Source organism: Opisthocomus hoazin, chromosome 12 (assembly GCF_030867145.1).
Source record: "Opisthocomus hoazin isolate bOpiHoa1 chromosome 12, bOpiHoa1.hap1, whole genome shotgun sequence".
Classification (NCBI taxonomy): domain Eukaryota; kingdom Metazoa; phylum Chordata; class Aves; order Opisthocomiformes; family Opisthocomidae; genus Opisthocomus; species Opisthocomus hoazin.
The window spans coordinates 16287234-16302124 of NC_134425.1; the positions used below are offsets into that span (position 1 = coordinate 16287234).

General features: G+C 40.2%; 1 protein-coding gene across 6 annotated transcripts in view; it reads right to left on the minus strand.

Moving 5' to 3' along the window:
• Positions 1–14891, minus strand: part of RSPRY1 (ring finger and SPRY domain containing 1) — a 38996-nt gene that overhangs the window by 8076 nt on the left and 16029 nt on the right. For all 6 annotated transcript variants that reach the window (XM_075434100.1, XM_075434096.1, XM_075434094.1 and 3 more), the window contains 9 exons: positions 13025–13077; positions 11448–11560; positions 8653–8779; positions 7162–7220; positions 6735–6801; positions 5876–6007; positions 4469–4584; positions 3561–3704; positions 593–704 (listed from right to left, as the gene is read on the minus strand). In XM_075434100.1, the coding sequence (XP_075290215.1) occupies positions 593–704; positions 3561–3704; positions 4469–4584; positions 5876–6007; positions 6735–6801; positions 7162–7220; positions 8653–8779; positions 11448–11560; positions 13025–13077 (923 nt within the window). The remainder of the gene's footprint in view (positions 1–592; positions 705–3560; positions 3705–4468; positions 4585–5875; positions 6008–6734; positions 6802–7161; positions 7221–8652; positions 8780–11447; positions 11561–13024; positions 13078–14891) is intronic.

The following is a 14891-nucleotide window of genomic DNA, read 5'->3' on the forward strand; positions in this document are numbered from 1 at the left end:
TTTTTAATAGAAGTGAAGGTGGCACAGTTCACACAAGTGTGGCACGCACAGACTCCTACTAAGATTTCAAAGCTGAGATCAAGAACAAAACTTTGCTGTCCAAGTAGTTATCCAAGAATTTAAAGTAAGCAAGACAGTGCAACTCCTCCTTAAAAACAAAAAATCTAGTTCAGAGATCAAGGTTTTTTTTCCCCTTCTCTAAAATAACTCTTTCAACCCAGAAAGGAAGATTTCAACCCTGTTTTGTTGGACTACAAACATTTGGAAAAACCTCTTATGATTAAGTGTCTAGCAATGTGAGTTGGTGCTATGATTTGCACTCTGCCTATGAAAAGAAAGAGCATTTAACCAACAAGATTCTCTTTACACAGATTGTGGAAAAAGAGCACGATGCCCGCTTTGTACATTTAAACCCCTGCAAATACTAGTAAATGCACAGTAACTGTTAAACCTTTAGTATCACCAGGATTATGCAGCAACTGCTCTGTTCACACCTACCAACAAATCGTTTTCTAGACACCTGCAAGAGAGGAAAAAAAAAATCCTGTGCGGAAACCCAGCTAGGATAACCAGCAGCAGATGGACTGAATACCTTCTTTCCAACAGGGATGGGAATGTGGTTTACTTCTGGCATTGTACCAAATCAGCTGCCGGCAGCCATCGTACGCACAGGAGTATTCATCGTCCCCGATGCCATAACCTTCCTTTGGAAATAAAAAGAATAAAGCATCTCAGTCCGCAGCCATTCCTCACACAGAAGGGCTGAAGTTTATTCAAATAAACCATTCATCCAAGAGCAGGAAGGGTTTCTCCCACCCCCATGAAGATAATTTTTTCAAACCAGTCTTTATTTCGTTTTCACATCAAAGGGAATTTGTTGGGTGAGGAGGGGGAAAGAAGGGGATATCGTCTCCAAAGTGCTTTTCATTCTCTGCGAGCTCAAATCACTCCTGTCCATTAAACCATTTAAAAATCAGAAGGCTAGTACCCAAATAGCTAAATTGTGTATCCTAAAAAGTCAACATAGAAGTGCAACCACTCTCTTATCTTGAAGTCCCAGCACCAGACTTGCAATACCTTCCCCCACAAGATATCCAAGTGCCACCAGAACATACAGTACACGGAAAGAGAACAAACCCACAGTCCCTTCACTGAATTTGTTGCACATTGTGTCCCTTTCAGTGCCAGCCTCCCTGCATTTGTGAAAAGGTTATCCAGTGATAGTCCCAAGGTCCAAGATGAATGCCAAACTAAAAGTTCCAGAGGGGAAGAAGAATCTGTCACGTAGGAGAGCGCAAACATGAAACCCAAAAACAACATGGAAGATAACTTCCTCGAGCTCAGCGTGATTTGTCTGAAGTGCAAATACTAGACAGGGTGCAATTACACAAGCCTCAGACGTCCCAAATTAAAGCTAAGCCCAGCTAATGGGTGTTTAATGTCATATATAGGACTAGTCTTTTTTGTTACACATGCTGTAACTAAAGAGCATATGGCTACTCTGATGGCTGTGTGTGTGACATACCCAGAAGACAATATCCTTGCGTTTCAGGTAGACACCTGACGAACTTAAGTAACAGCAGCATCTAGCCACCAGCAAAACAGTTGCAGCAACAGGAAATCCTCCTGCTCAGAGATGTAACACCTCCTATTTTCATACCTTGTGCAGGAAGCACAGACAGAAAAATGCATATACACCAAGCTTCTTAACAGTAAGTGGGAAAAAGCTTTTAAGCCTCTTACCAGTCTAAAGGCGGACACATGGCCCTTTTATTTCCAACAGTTTCCACTACACTCAGTGTCTACAATGCCTATGCTCAGGACAGGCCTGTACGGTGGATTTGGTTGGTTGTGGGCTTTTTGGGTTTGTTTTGTTGGGTTTTTTTTGTTTACTCAGTTTTTTAAAATTTAAATCACACTTGCATTTCCATACTAGAAACGTGTGATTGGATTTTGGATGTGATGTAGAGATACACGCATGTTACACACCAGCAGAGGACAACGCTATTGACATGAATAATTAGAACAAATGGAGCAAGACCCCTGAACTCACAGGAAGACTTAAGTTAAATGGTGAGAAAAGCTACTCCTGCATTCCTGTTGGGTTTCTTGCCACAGGTGTGTGTTTCATCTCCTTGATGTATTTCTCTCATACCCCCCACCATCAATATCTACTCACATGTATGTATTTGGCCTACCTTCATATTAGCTTCTGCATTTGACTCAGCTGTAGAATGACTTTTTCTATAATAATCAGAAATGAGCAGTTTTAACTGCTTATCTCTACATTATATATATATATATATATATAAAATTCTTCTCCTAAATTAAATTCCAGGTGGGAACAGAAAGCCATGCAATTACAACAACAAAGTAGGGCTAAAGGTATATTTCTCACTCAGGTTCAGCCAGCAGAACTGTCAACTTAAAATTCCAGCCCTGTATTTCCATTCTGGTCAGTGGCGGTAGGCCGGGCCATACACGCCTTTTGTACTAAAATTCTAGCTTGCACTTTAATGAACTTTAATGGAAATTTGGATGGCTGATAATACAGAAAGCCCTCTCCAAACTGAAGCAGAGAAGTTTTTTGGGTAGTAAGCACTACGCTTTCTTAGTATGGAAATACTGAAGCCAATATGCTACAGCATACTGAGTTTACAACAGCTGTAGTTACCATGAAGATTTAAGAAGAAAGAATTCCTGGTTACATCTCTACTAACATTTAAGATCATTCTTTGACTATAGGTTTGGATTTCATGTGTGCATGGCACATTTTGCTTTAGTGCTAGTAAGTACATAATTTTAGAAGTAAAATAGTAGGAAGAAGAATACTTAGAATTAAGAATAAGATACTAAGTTATCTGAATGAAGGGGAGAGCAAAACAACCTATAAAATAAACCAGTGTACTTATTCTAGATTATAAAAATAAAGGCAAGAAAGTGGAGGATTAAATCTTTTTGTAATCCTTATTTTTAATTAAAAAGAAGCTGTCGCATAGCCAAACTGTACCATGTTACTGCTACCAGCAGACCCAATGATACCATGCTATCCCAGAGTCAACTTAAATAATTACTTCCCTTGTGAAAGTTAGTTTAATATGAAAATAGGTTAAAGAGGGTAATCAAATGGCTGATTTGTGACCTGTGTAAAAGTGAGTGCACAATAATCTGCTAGTCCCTAGTCAGGAATTGTTTACTTCACAAAAACAGCAGACAGTAACTACCCCTGTTATCTAAAGAATTTCCAAGCAGAGAGCAAGCCACAAGAAATAAGCCATTTCCCTGTAGCTTCCCGACAACAGCACGCAGGTTACAAGCTGTCACTGCTAGCAGCTATGCATCACTTGTGTGAACAGTGTCAGTCTGTAGCAATGACAATGCAGCCTTTTCTTGTTTCACTAACTTCAGCAAAAATAGCTTCATGGAAGTACAGAAAAACTGAGGGAAACAAGCAAGTGCTCAGTTACTACCACAGAATAACCAGAGCTATTTTCATACGTGCCGGAAGTAGAAAAACACTGAGGTTACATCATCAGCTGGATGACATCACAGGTACTCACATGATTGAGAAATTTGCTGTCTTTGGTAGCCCATCCTATCTGCATCACTCCCGAAGTAATGACTATAACTTCATAGTACCAAACTCCAGAATCGACACAGAACGTACATCTAACGCTTTCAAAGGATGAAGCATCACATCGAGCCTACCAAAACCAAACCAAAAGTTAAGTTTCTACAAAATTAGCATTCAAACAAGCCGCTTCTTCCCTGGATCAAGTTTCCTGCACCTAAGATTACACTACATAATTTTAGAGGCACTTCAGACAGAAAGTGACCTCTCTTTATAGCAGTAATTGTCACACAAACTAGCAAGTAGGCAAGAGTGAAAATTGTTCAGTGGTAAGCCACAAGGAAAAAAAAAAAAACACCACCAAAACAAAAACATAGAGAGTTGTCAGAGTCCATGTAAAGATTTAAAGACTAAGACAATCAAGACAGAAGACCGAAGTCATCGGTTGTTAGCTCACTCCTGGTATGAAGGACAGAGAAGTATTCCATGTTACATGAATTAGAAAAAGTAACAGAGGAAGAAAAAAACCATATGGCTGAGACAAAAATCCTACTGCTATGGCCTTTTCAAGACTAGACAGGACAAACAATGGGAATTATACTTTGTGAACAATTTTAGTCAAAAAGAGTGAAAAGCCAGCTGACACTTTAGAATTCTCCTCACTTTCTCAAGTTTCGGGGCCAGATACAGACGTTGCTTTACTGTGGACATTTCTACAGCTGAGATCAGTGTAGCGATCTTACAACGCTTTGACAAAGCAAGTCTTCTATACAAAGCTGACAGAGAACTTTGGTTCATTCTAAGAAATCACAGGAGCAAGCAGCACACAAAAATAGTTAAAACCTGCCTTTTTCTTCAGACTCCTTTTTAGGTTGAAATCATGAAGTGACACCCTACCTCTAATCCATGCGGCGAGATCTTCAGGTATTCGCTGACATCGTTACTGTTCAGCATAGCCCTAATGTTGGTCAAGTCAACCTTCTCATATGTAAACTGCCTGCCTTCTTTTAAAACTGCAAAATAAAAGTAGTTTTCATCACTGCCACAGCAAAACCTCATTTTAAACATTCCACACAGTTGCAATCAATCTCTCTAGGATCCAGTTATTTTTTTGGCATAACTGAATGAAATATTGGTATTCTGCCTGCGTGAAAAGAGCATCACTTCCAATAGACCGTGTGTTAAATGTCCTCTAAACATGAGAGCACGACCTATACCTCTGACTAGAGCTCCGACAATCTAATTACTCCTTTCAGGAAACCCACAGGCCGATGTAAGGCATTCAAGTTCATATCAAGATGCCATTGTTTCAGGATTGAACATTGTATTTGTATATTCAGTTGGCAGAGTTTTTCTGATTCATCACAGTGGAAAAGATTTTGGGGATGGGGAAGAAGGGGAAAAGAAGGATTTAATGTTTTTTACCCTCTCATTTTCAGGTAGGTGATGAACTTGAACTGAGCCAAAGCAGCTCTTTCTCCCTACATCCTCTTTTCACATGGAAGCATCAGAAGCACTTCTCTTGCCAGGTGTCAAACTGCTGACACGTGCAGGTTAATTTACAAATCAGAGATCTATCTTAGCACCCTTCATATACCCCAAACTGCCTACCACACTTATACAGAGGTTTACTAAACACAGCTGACACTGACGTTCCGTAAGCTGGCTAAAGCCCCGTAAAGCCCAGCAAGACTTTTTACCCAGATTTATCTACAAGGCGTTAGAAACTACAAGGACCTTAGAGTTGCTCCACCCTTGAAATCACAACTAAACAAACGAATTTGATGACTGTTAGTCATCCAAAAGGACAGATCTAGTAAAGTGGTTTGTCAAACACTCTTCACTTTCGATCACAAGACTGTATCTTTACTTTTAGAAGTCTTTAATAACTCCTTGGGACTGTGCACTGCTGGGGTATGATCACAGCAGTGACTGTCACCAGGATATGTCAGTAATCCGGCTGTTCCACAGAGACAGAGCTGCACCATTTAGCTACTCAGCACATCTGCTGACGCGTGGGTTACAGGAAACACAGCACAAAGAAGAATTTTCGTAGCAGCTCAAACTTGCACAGTACAAACCACTTCCTTTCACAAACATTTTCCTTGTCAAAATTTCGTTTTCATGCAATTACACTGGATTTATTTGCCTTTTTTTTTTTTTTTTTTTTTTTTTGGAGAGTGATTACAAATGCAGTCAGGTATGTTTACAATAAGCGCCTACACAAAACAAACACACAGAAGTCCTCCAACTCTTTCGAGAAGTGACTAACATTAAATGAATCCATCCCTTCATTATACCTACACAGATTGTCTAAACTCCACTGGGCGCAGAATCCAACCTGACGTTTTAAATAGTCTGGATTATCTGTCCATTTCTCCAGCAAGACCAGTTGGTCGCTAATGCACGATTCAGAAACTGTCATTTTATTTTCACCTGCAATTTAAGAGCAAAAAAAAAAACCTGCTATAAACTAGGGAGAAGTTTAGTTAGAAATAGTGACATTCCACAAATGCAGTAAACCCCTCCACACTCCTTTAAACCTCACCATTACAAACAACATAAGTGCTTTTCCCAAGCAGATGGGATATTAACTTCGCACTCAGATACGCCACTTCTCAGCACAGAGCTGTATCGTCAAGAGACTATTAGATCACGGCTGTTCTCCATCTCTCTAACACAGATTTATTTCTTTGCGAGTAACAAAACCTCACATCATAAGGCTTTATGGAGCCATTTCTAAGCTGAGAAGGACTGAGTTTCAGCAAATCTCTAAAAGGTTTTGGGGTGGGGGTGACATTAAAGCAATAAATACTTTTTCCTGCCTGCAAACATACAGTCATGGCTGTTCTCCATCTCTAATACAGATTTATTTCAGTGACAAAGGCCTTGTGTCAAGAGTCCTTCTGTAGCAATTTCTAACTGGGAAGGACTGCACTGAGTTTCAGCGAGTATCTCAGGGGTTTGGAGGGGCAGAGGGGTGTCACGAAAGCAATAAATATTTCTTCTTGCCTGTAAGCGGACAAACATTTCTCTTCCACATTTGTGTTCCCACCAATGCGGTCTCCCTCACGCTCCCAAATGTGATCAGACGAAGCAAGCGACAGTCACGCAGAAGAAGCCACAGTACGACTGTTAAGAGCCGTATCAGGCTAATACTTACTTGTTTGTGCAAACTTCTCCAGTGCTATTAGTGCAAAAAGCATCACTGTCGGATGGGACTGGAAGTTCTAAATATGGGCAGTAAGAAGAGTTATTAAGTAAATACCCAGCACAGCTGGATAGGAAAAGCTGTTAGTCTGTCCCAGAATGCTTTAGGTTGCAAGGGACCTCCAACGCCCACCCAGCCCACCCTCCTGTCGAGAGATGGCTCGAGCAGCTCAGGCTGCTCAGTGCCCTGGCCTAGTGACTTCCAATTATCTCCAGGAATGGAAATCCCACAGACTCTCTGGAATCTCCACTTTCTCTAACATACATTACCACTATTTACCAAACACGACCCTAACTTTTCACAATAACTACAACAAAAAAATTAGATTGCATTATAATTGCTATGTATGGATTCATACAAAAAGATTGAAGACACTTACCAGGCTGTGAAGTAAGTACTCCAATATGCCTGGGCTGAGTAAGCCTATACTCGCAGGACCTACAAGAACATTAAAAGTTAAACCCATCCATGGGAACTACCATATACTCATCATTGCACAGAACTTTTAAACACAAGGCAACAAATTAAAGAACATTTAAGAACTTCACAGCAAAGCAGAACTATAAAATAGAACAATTATCATTGCTCCCAGTCAAATATTTGCTATGCTTTTAATTACACAGTTACCGCCAAATTACAAACATATTCAGTTTACCTTTTGTAAACGGACACAGTTGTAGCCACAATTCCGAGATTCTGAAGTAAGGCTCCACCAGCCTCTGCTTAGCACTGTCATGCTCATTACTTGCGAAAAGAGACTGGCTCCTCTTCACTTCCAGCATCAAAGCATAAAGACCAGCTGCTTTTATCAGCAGCCCAAAATAAGCAAAACTGAGCATCTAAATTAGCCTGCTTGACAGTTAATTATAAAATCTGCAGCAGCACCATGGCAAGCAGCCAATTTAAAAAAAAAAATGCCCTGAAGTAGTCTGCTTTATCAAGAGAGATACAAGGGACTCAAACGCTGGCATCTACAAATTCTCGCAAATTGCAGAGGGTTCCAGCACAGTATTAACTGATTTGGTGCCTCAGCTGATACAATGAGATCAGTTCCATGACTACTAAGACAAAAGTAGATACAGGATCTCATTTTGACTTCGTGTAACAGGGTAGAACTATTAGAGTACAAAAATGCTTCCTGCCCTTGCTCCTTACTTTTTTTTTGACAGAAATACTGATATTCTTTTTCAGTAACCACTAGGTGATACCGGCCAATCTTTCCTCCTTTTCCTGTTCCCTTTCAGAAAAGGAGCAAAAAACTAGGTAGAAAACCAGCCACCAGCAGGAAGGCAACTTAAATCGTCAGTTTCCAGCAGGGTACCAGAAACGACAGGAAATAAGAAGCCTTACAGGAAAAGTCACCTTAAAAGAAAATTTCTGGGATTCTATTTTAAGTAACACAGAAGAGAGAATATTTTCAGCTAACTACAACAGAACAATACAAGTTTAGCGGAAAGAGCATCTTTCTTTTTTGTTTCTACACAGCCTTCAAGACTACCCATCTGATACTCCTGCCTACTTGCTAAAGAACTACGCGTTCTCAGTAACTCACACCCAGCCAGAGCAGGTCTACAGAAAAGACTGATTACCAGCGCTAAGGCAATATACCATAAACAAACACTGATCCACAGTCGCTAACCATGCACCAGAAGGATTCGGTCTTGTCAAGTATCTGTGACTGTGAATGGCTCATTCAGATGCGGCAGTGACCGTTCAACATTTCAATCAAGCAGTGGACTTGGTCACACCTGTCACACAAGGTCTCCTCGATGCAGAACATTACTCCGATCTAGTCTGCATCGCGGGTGCTAAAGCAGAAGGTGCTTCAGCGAGCCACACGCAAGCTTTCAGAAGAATCCCACGGCTTTACCTGCTAACTTCTCCGCTAAGCAGCCCAGCACTGCAGTTGTATTCCGGTGTTTGGCAGGATGACAAGCATCCTGGCAAGCAGCAGCTCCACTTAAGTTTAATATTTCAGTTAACTTTTGTAATGCATCCTGAAAAAGAAAAATGAGAAATCTCTTCAGCATTGCTGACAGATAGTTTTCCCCTGACCGAATACAGTAGGATAAATTATTTTTACACTACTAAAGTCAGCATCATATTACAGACAGCATGGCTATCTTTTAAGATAAGAAGAAAATAAAAAGCAGACGGGAAGAGAAGTTTGACATACCCACGATTTGTAACTTTAAAATTACTACCAGATTGCCAGTCACTGCTGTGATCAACAACTTGGGACACCTCTGGATGTATACAAGTGAGCTACCTATAGCAGCAAGAACTCGAACAGTAGACCAAGGCAAACAGCACCCATCAGCACATACGGCACTACTGCCATCTAATCCCTTTCCAGGGACCGAACACTCACACCCTTTCCAAAAGAAAAGGGCTGTTTGAGACTTAAGAATTCAGGACTAAAGAGACATGCTCCATAAAGAGAGGCTATGTGCCCATCATAAATTTAGGCTGCCGGCAGCTTTACAGGACGTCATAAATGGTATTCTTGAGAGCATAAACTACTTTCTGTAGTCACATGAATTTAGGAAGTAAACAATTAGAGTAATAAATCCAAAATGCCATGCTTTTGACTGCTTCATTTGAGCAGTACGGTATGGATAAAATTTGTGATGGATCTAGAGCATATCCTCCATTTTCACAGTTAGAGGTTAATCTAGAGCCAGAACGAGTTATCCCACAGGGAGAACCCCACCCTGTAAAGCTCCAAAACCCTCCCAACTTTCCAGACTTCACGAAAGCTTCAGCTGTTTCAGAATGAAACTGCATAATCTCAGGGTAGGATCTAATTAAAACAGAAGAACTCCTCATACTGAAGTCATCAGCAGGCCATTTGGAAAAAAATCTTGAAAAAATGAGTACAGCTCAAGCTGAATATATACCTTCTTTTTGAATTGTGTTCTGAGCCACACTTGAATCGGTTTACTGCGCTAGAGTCTGAGGTTTGTACAGAGACAACACTGAAAAGCCATTACGTTCCCAAAAGAAAAGCCACAAAACCAGAACTGATGAACAGGACTAATGCTAAGTGGAAAGAATAGAGAAAGAAGAAAGGATGACTGAGCCACAGACTTGGGACGGAAAAGCCTCACTAAAATTAGACTCTTGACATACTCTGCTACTGCTTTTAGCCATTATTAGAACAGTCACAGAGATCAACTATTTGGAGTTAAGCAAAGACTTTATAGAATAAACAGTTTACTGCACTGCCATTTTAACTTTACGGACTTTATAGCCTACAATAACAGAAAATGAAATACAGCCTGGTGCTGTTCTCCAGCTGTCACAGAAGTGCAGCACTGACCTAAAACCCTTAAGACCAAAAACTTATCCCAAATAGAAAGAAAATGAACAGCAGCAAACACTTTACTAGGCTGCATGTGACCAGCAGATCCAACAACTGAAGCTCTTTGTGCCATAAAGAGATTGCATGGGGAAAAAACCCCTTTTGTCTTGTTAAGGTCAATTATTTCATAGCTAACTCCTTAAAGCACCCGAATAAAAGTCATGTGGCTTTCAAAAACCAAATCAATTTGATTGCCAAGTACATTGCATAGCTGAACAAGAAATACAAAATCACCTTTCAAATGGTGCATTCAGAGTGGTCCCCATTTCCTGATCACTTTTTCAAAGCGGGCAACATTTCTACTCATAGCTTTGTTTTCAAAATAATTTTGCAATCTATGTGAGAGCCATCATACAACATTTAACTTGTTCAAAAGTGTCAGATGACTGATCAATAGCCTAGAGGAAAAAAAACACTTTGGGTAGTTAGAGAGCTTGACTAGCTCTCCAGCCACTCATGCATTTACGTAAGACAAAAAGCTACAAGCTTTTTATGTCCCTAACAATGCAAACTGAAAACTAAAATTGGCAGCGTAAGAAGTAGATTGATAAATGAAAGCTGCAATGATGTCATCATCAATTTCTAAGGCAATGAGATCATGACAAGCATCTGAAGACAGACAAGTTCTCTGTACAATCATCACATTTCAAGGGATTCAGTGATGGTGAGCATCTTGAAGTCCTTGAGGCTCTCACTAAAACTGTACTGGTACAGGTACACCTTGGGGACCCATCCATCCATCCATCCATCCAGAAGACAGGTTAGTGGTCAGTAAAAAAGTATTCAATTTTGTCAAAACTGTATCTAGGTATTTCATAGTTTAAAAATGTAATTTGTTTAACTTATCATACCCACTTGCGCTGCATTCCTTGTGTGCAGGGCAGGAACAAATTCAACAGTGCAGCTTTCGGAACTTGAGAACAAAACGGCAGAACTTTTACTGCTTTTGCAGCATCTGTACACCCTCACTGCACAGTACACGTGCACCACGCGGTAGGAGAGGGCAGAAAGACAAGCAGCTAAAGACCAAAGAGGCCTCTTGTTGTTCCCCATGGATCAGATTTTTTCCACCCCCAATCCCCCTTCTCCTCTCTCCTCCCTCCCTCCCATGCTTCTAGCATTAAGTAGCAATTAGAGACCAAGTCACCACAATCTACTCAAAGTTGCAAGTTACACCCATTTTCTGCAGAGCTAACAGAGTCTTGCATCACTGGTGAAACCCACCCAGAAGCTATCGTGGGTGTGGAAACCATGAATAACTGAAATTCAGCCACAGATAAACACACATGCTTTAGACTCACTTTTGTTGGCAGTGGACATTCATCAAGTAGTAGCGTTATAACAGCAGGTCCCAGGGGATCTTCTAATGGAATAACTCTAATTAAAGATTGGACAACTTCCAACCAGCCTTCATCTGTCAACCACAAAACAGAAGTAACGCTCAGAATTAATGCTGCAATTCTGAAGTGTTCAAAATACATCCATAAATGTAAACTGAAAAATCCTCAAAATTACCCAGTGAGTTTACAAATACCAGGGAAAAGGGAAAAAAGTTTGCTTAAAATGTCTGTTTGCAGTAGTATATAAGTTTAAATTCCAGGAGGAAGAAAGTCTACAGCAGCTTGGGTAATAGTGAACCCCTCTATTGTTGGGAGAACAGTCTTGCCCAGGCCAGAGCATCCTTTAGCTCCCACTAGTACTAGGAAGGGACTCTTGTGACCACTGCGGACAAGCACTTTGTTCCAGTGTGATACTCAAGAGTTCAGTGTCAACTCCTAAGTGTTAAATGCTCCATCCACTATGACACGGAATAAATATTTCTTTTAGCCAGAATCAGAGCACTCTTCTTGAGTTCCCTCAAGTAACATAGCCTCAGAGAACTGCATTAGCTTGTCCTGTGCCTGGTGGACTAAAGAAAGTTTGCTTTCATAAGGAACAGCTCTCACTGTTTAATGAGTAGACAAGGGCTTCTACTTGCAAGTAAACAACAATCCACATCAGATGTTAAACTACTAATAAAGTAAACAGACTTGGATTTACAAGACACTAGTTCCCTTAGAAGTGAAAATACAGAGTCCGTCTCTGCATACAGGCGAATGAGGTTGAAGAGACTTAGCGCTCCCTTCAACAATGACAGGTAAATGTAAGTAACACACTGGGGTTTGAGTTTTGATAGCACATTCCCCTGGAAAACATTACTGAATTGCTGTAATATCTAATCAGGTTGATTAATTTATTTTGATACAGAAATACATTTCCTAAGACCAGTACCAACTCCGCTAAGAGAGACAAAACTACTAAGAGAGACAAAAATTTACCTAAACCAGAAATTTGGTGGATGGTCTTGAGCTGGGAGAATTTCTCCTACTGTAACAATGACAACAAAAGCCCTTGCACAAACACGGCTCAGCTTGCAGGAGTACTTAGGGACAAGGTTGGAACAACTCCATCAGTAAAGTCGAGGTCTAAGGACAGCAAAATCCAAGACAAAACCGTATGTACCATTTGCCAACACTGGAGCACATGGGTTTAAACCATGTCTATGTACATACACGGGTCGCTTCTGCCTCACTGCAAACAGACATTCTTTGTGGCTTATGGTTGAATGTCATTGCAACACATTTGTGGCCATCCGTTGGCTGCTTCTGCAGAATTCATGTAGGAAGTTTAACAGAGTTTAAAAAAAAATGCAGGCAAACGCAGTGAGCTCAGTGCAACTTCTGAAGGGCAGAACTGTTTTGGATCCCACATCCCTAGAGCTACAGCAAGTCGTAACACATACTGCTAGCATGTATTTTTCTTTGCAAAGAAAAGAGGGATTTTTTTTTTTTTTTGCTTTGGAGTCACAACTGAAATGCCCAACCCAGTGCCTTGATACCTGTTTCTGCCATTTCATGCAACGTGATCATTGAATAAGGAGGCTCCTGGTCACTGAAAAAGATATTACACGGGTCAAAATTTATGCACAGTCATCAACATAATACACCAGATAAAACAATAATAGGCAGAAAAGTAATCCAGTAAGTATTTAACAAAAGGAAGTTACACAGGCTGCAGACTCCTAATGCCGTTTTCAGATCTGAAACACGGATGGGATTTGAGCCTTTCTCTGGCTCAAAGTCAACATCTGCTCATCTGTACAACAGCTGATAAATGAAATGGTGATCCACATCTGCACGTCTAAAAGTTAAACATAATGCTTAGGCATAGCGTTATTCATTAGCAGGGTTCCTCCGAGTACGTAACAAGGGACTGTATGTCAGAGGTCCTGAAGTGAACGAAGGGCAGTGCACTTAAACATGATTTTCTCCCTACAAATTCTCTGCTAAATATATAAATATAGGAAAAAAACCCCACAAAACTGAAAGGCAAGCCATCTAACAGCATCTTAGACTTCAAACTCTGTAGTAAAAGCTGTAAGAAATAGTTAAGGGAGTTTAACAGAAGATACTTAACCCAATTCCCTTTCCAACATGAAAACCATAAAAAGTTCAATCAGATCGGTTGCGCAATCCAGCTGGAGCAATGGCAAGAACCCACGGCCAGTGCTTATCTGCTTATCTGAGCAGGGACTGCTCTGGAAAGTACCTAAAGCAAAGCAAGATCTCAAAATCCTATTCAGTAAGCATCTCCAGGTGTCCAGAAAAAGCTCATGCAGCAGCACATCCTGAATGCTTTATCCAGTGCTACTGAGGCATTGCAAACAAACCCCAGGCTTAGCATGATACGTTCCACACTCCACTTCCATCATACACCTCTGAAACAGAACCAGAAACGCTAAACACAAATGAATTCTAGAAAATGTCAACACTGATTAATCATGCAGATAATAAAGCTACCTACTTTGGAGGGATTAATTATAAAAGAGCAAAATCTCAGTTTTGACTAAAAATATACGATTAAAATACATGCTTCTCTTACAAAAAAAATTAACATGCTCTCAAATATTTACAGAAGAAAATGTCAAAGTTTAAACAAATTTTTATACTGGCATAACATTGGAAACAAATGTCCCACCGCACCTGCCTCATTGCCTTTCTTCCGGAAACTAATCTCCCCAGCACGAAAAAGCAGCGTAAAGATGCAAGCAGAATTACCTCAAGAGAAAGGATGGAAAGACTCAAAGGAGAATAAAATATCATAAGTACAAATAAAGGCTAGGATAAAAAAGGATGACATTTTTATCAGCAAAATTTCTGATTCTGTCATGGGTAGCAGGTGTTGGCAGTACTGGCACTGAGCAAAGGAGCCTTCTGTCCCACTGGGTTGCCAGTTTAAGCATTTATTTTCCAAATATCCCCACCATCCTCACTAGGAAACAGAATAGTCATTTTGATAATTTCTTAATTTGTAAAGCAGCACTTCATATAAACTCCAAAAATTAGTATTTATTCTTCTGAGGCTAGGAAATGAAGCTTAACTCCTTTCCTTCTAGGAAGGAATTATCTCTAGATATGAGAGGAAAAAAACAGCTGTCAGATATGTTTTAGGTCCGAACTTTGAGATTTGATAAAAACAAACAGAAAAAAACCCCAAACAACAAACAAGAAAACCCAAACAAACAGCAAACAGGGAAAGCAACAGTTCATTGCAGATGACAGTATAACAACTTAATTTACATTTAACCTCAGAGTGTCCCCACGTATTAACTTTCAGTATAGAATTTTGGAAAAAAAAAAAGTCAGAAAAAGCGTTTGGCCTTCCCGTGTTTAGACTGCTATCTTTCGCTTTTTAAGGCTGTACTA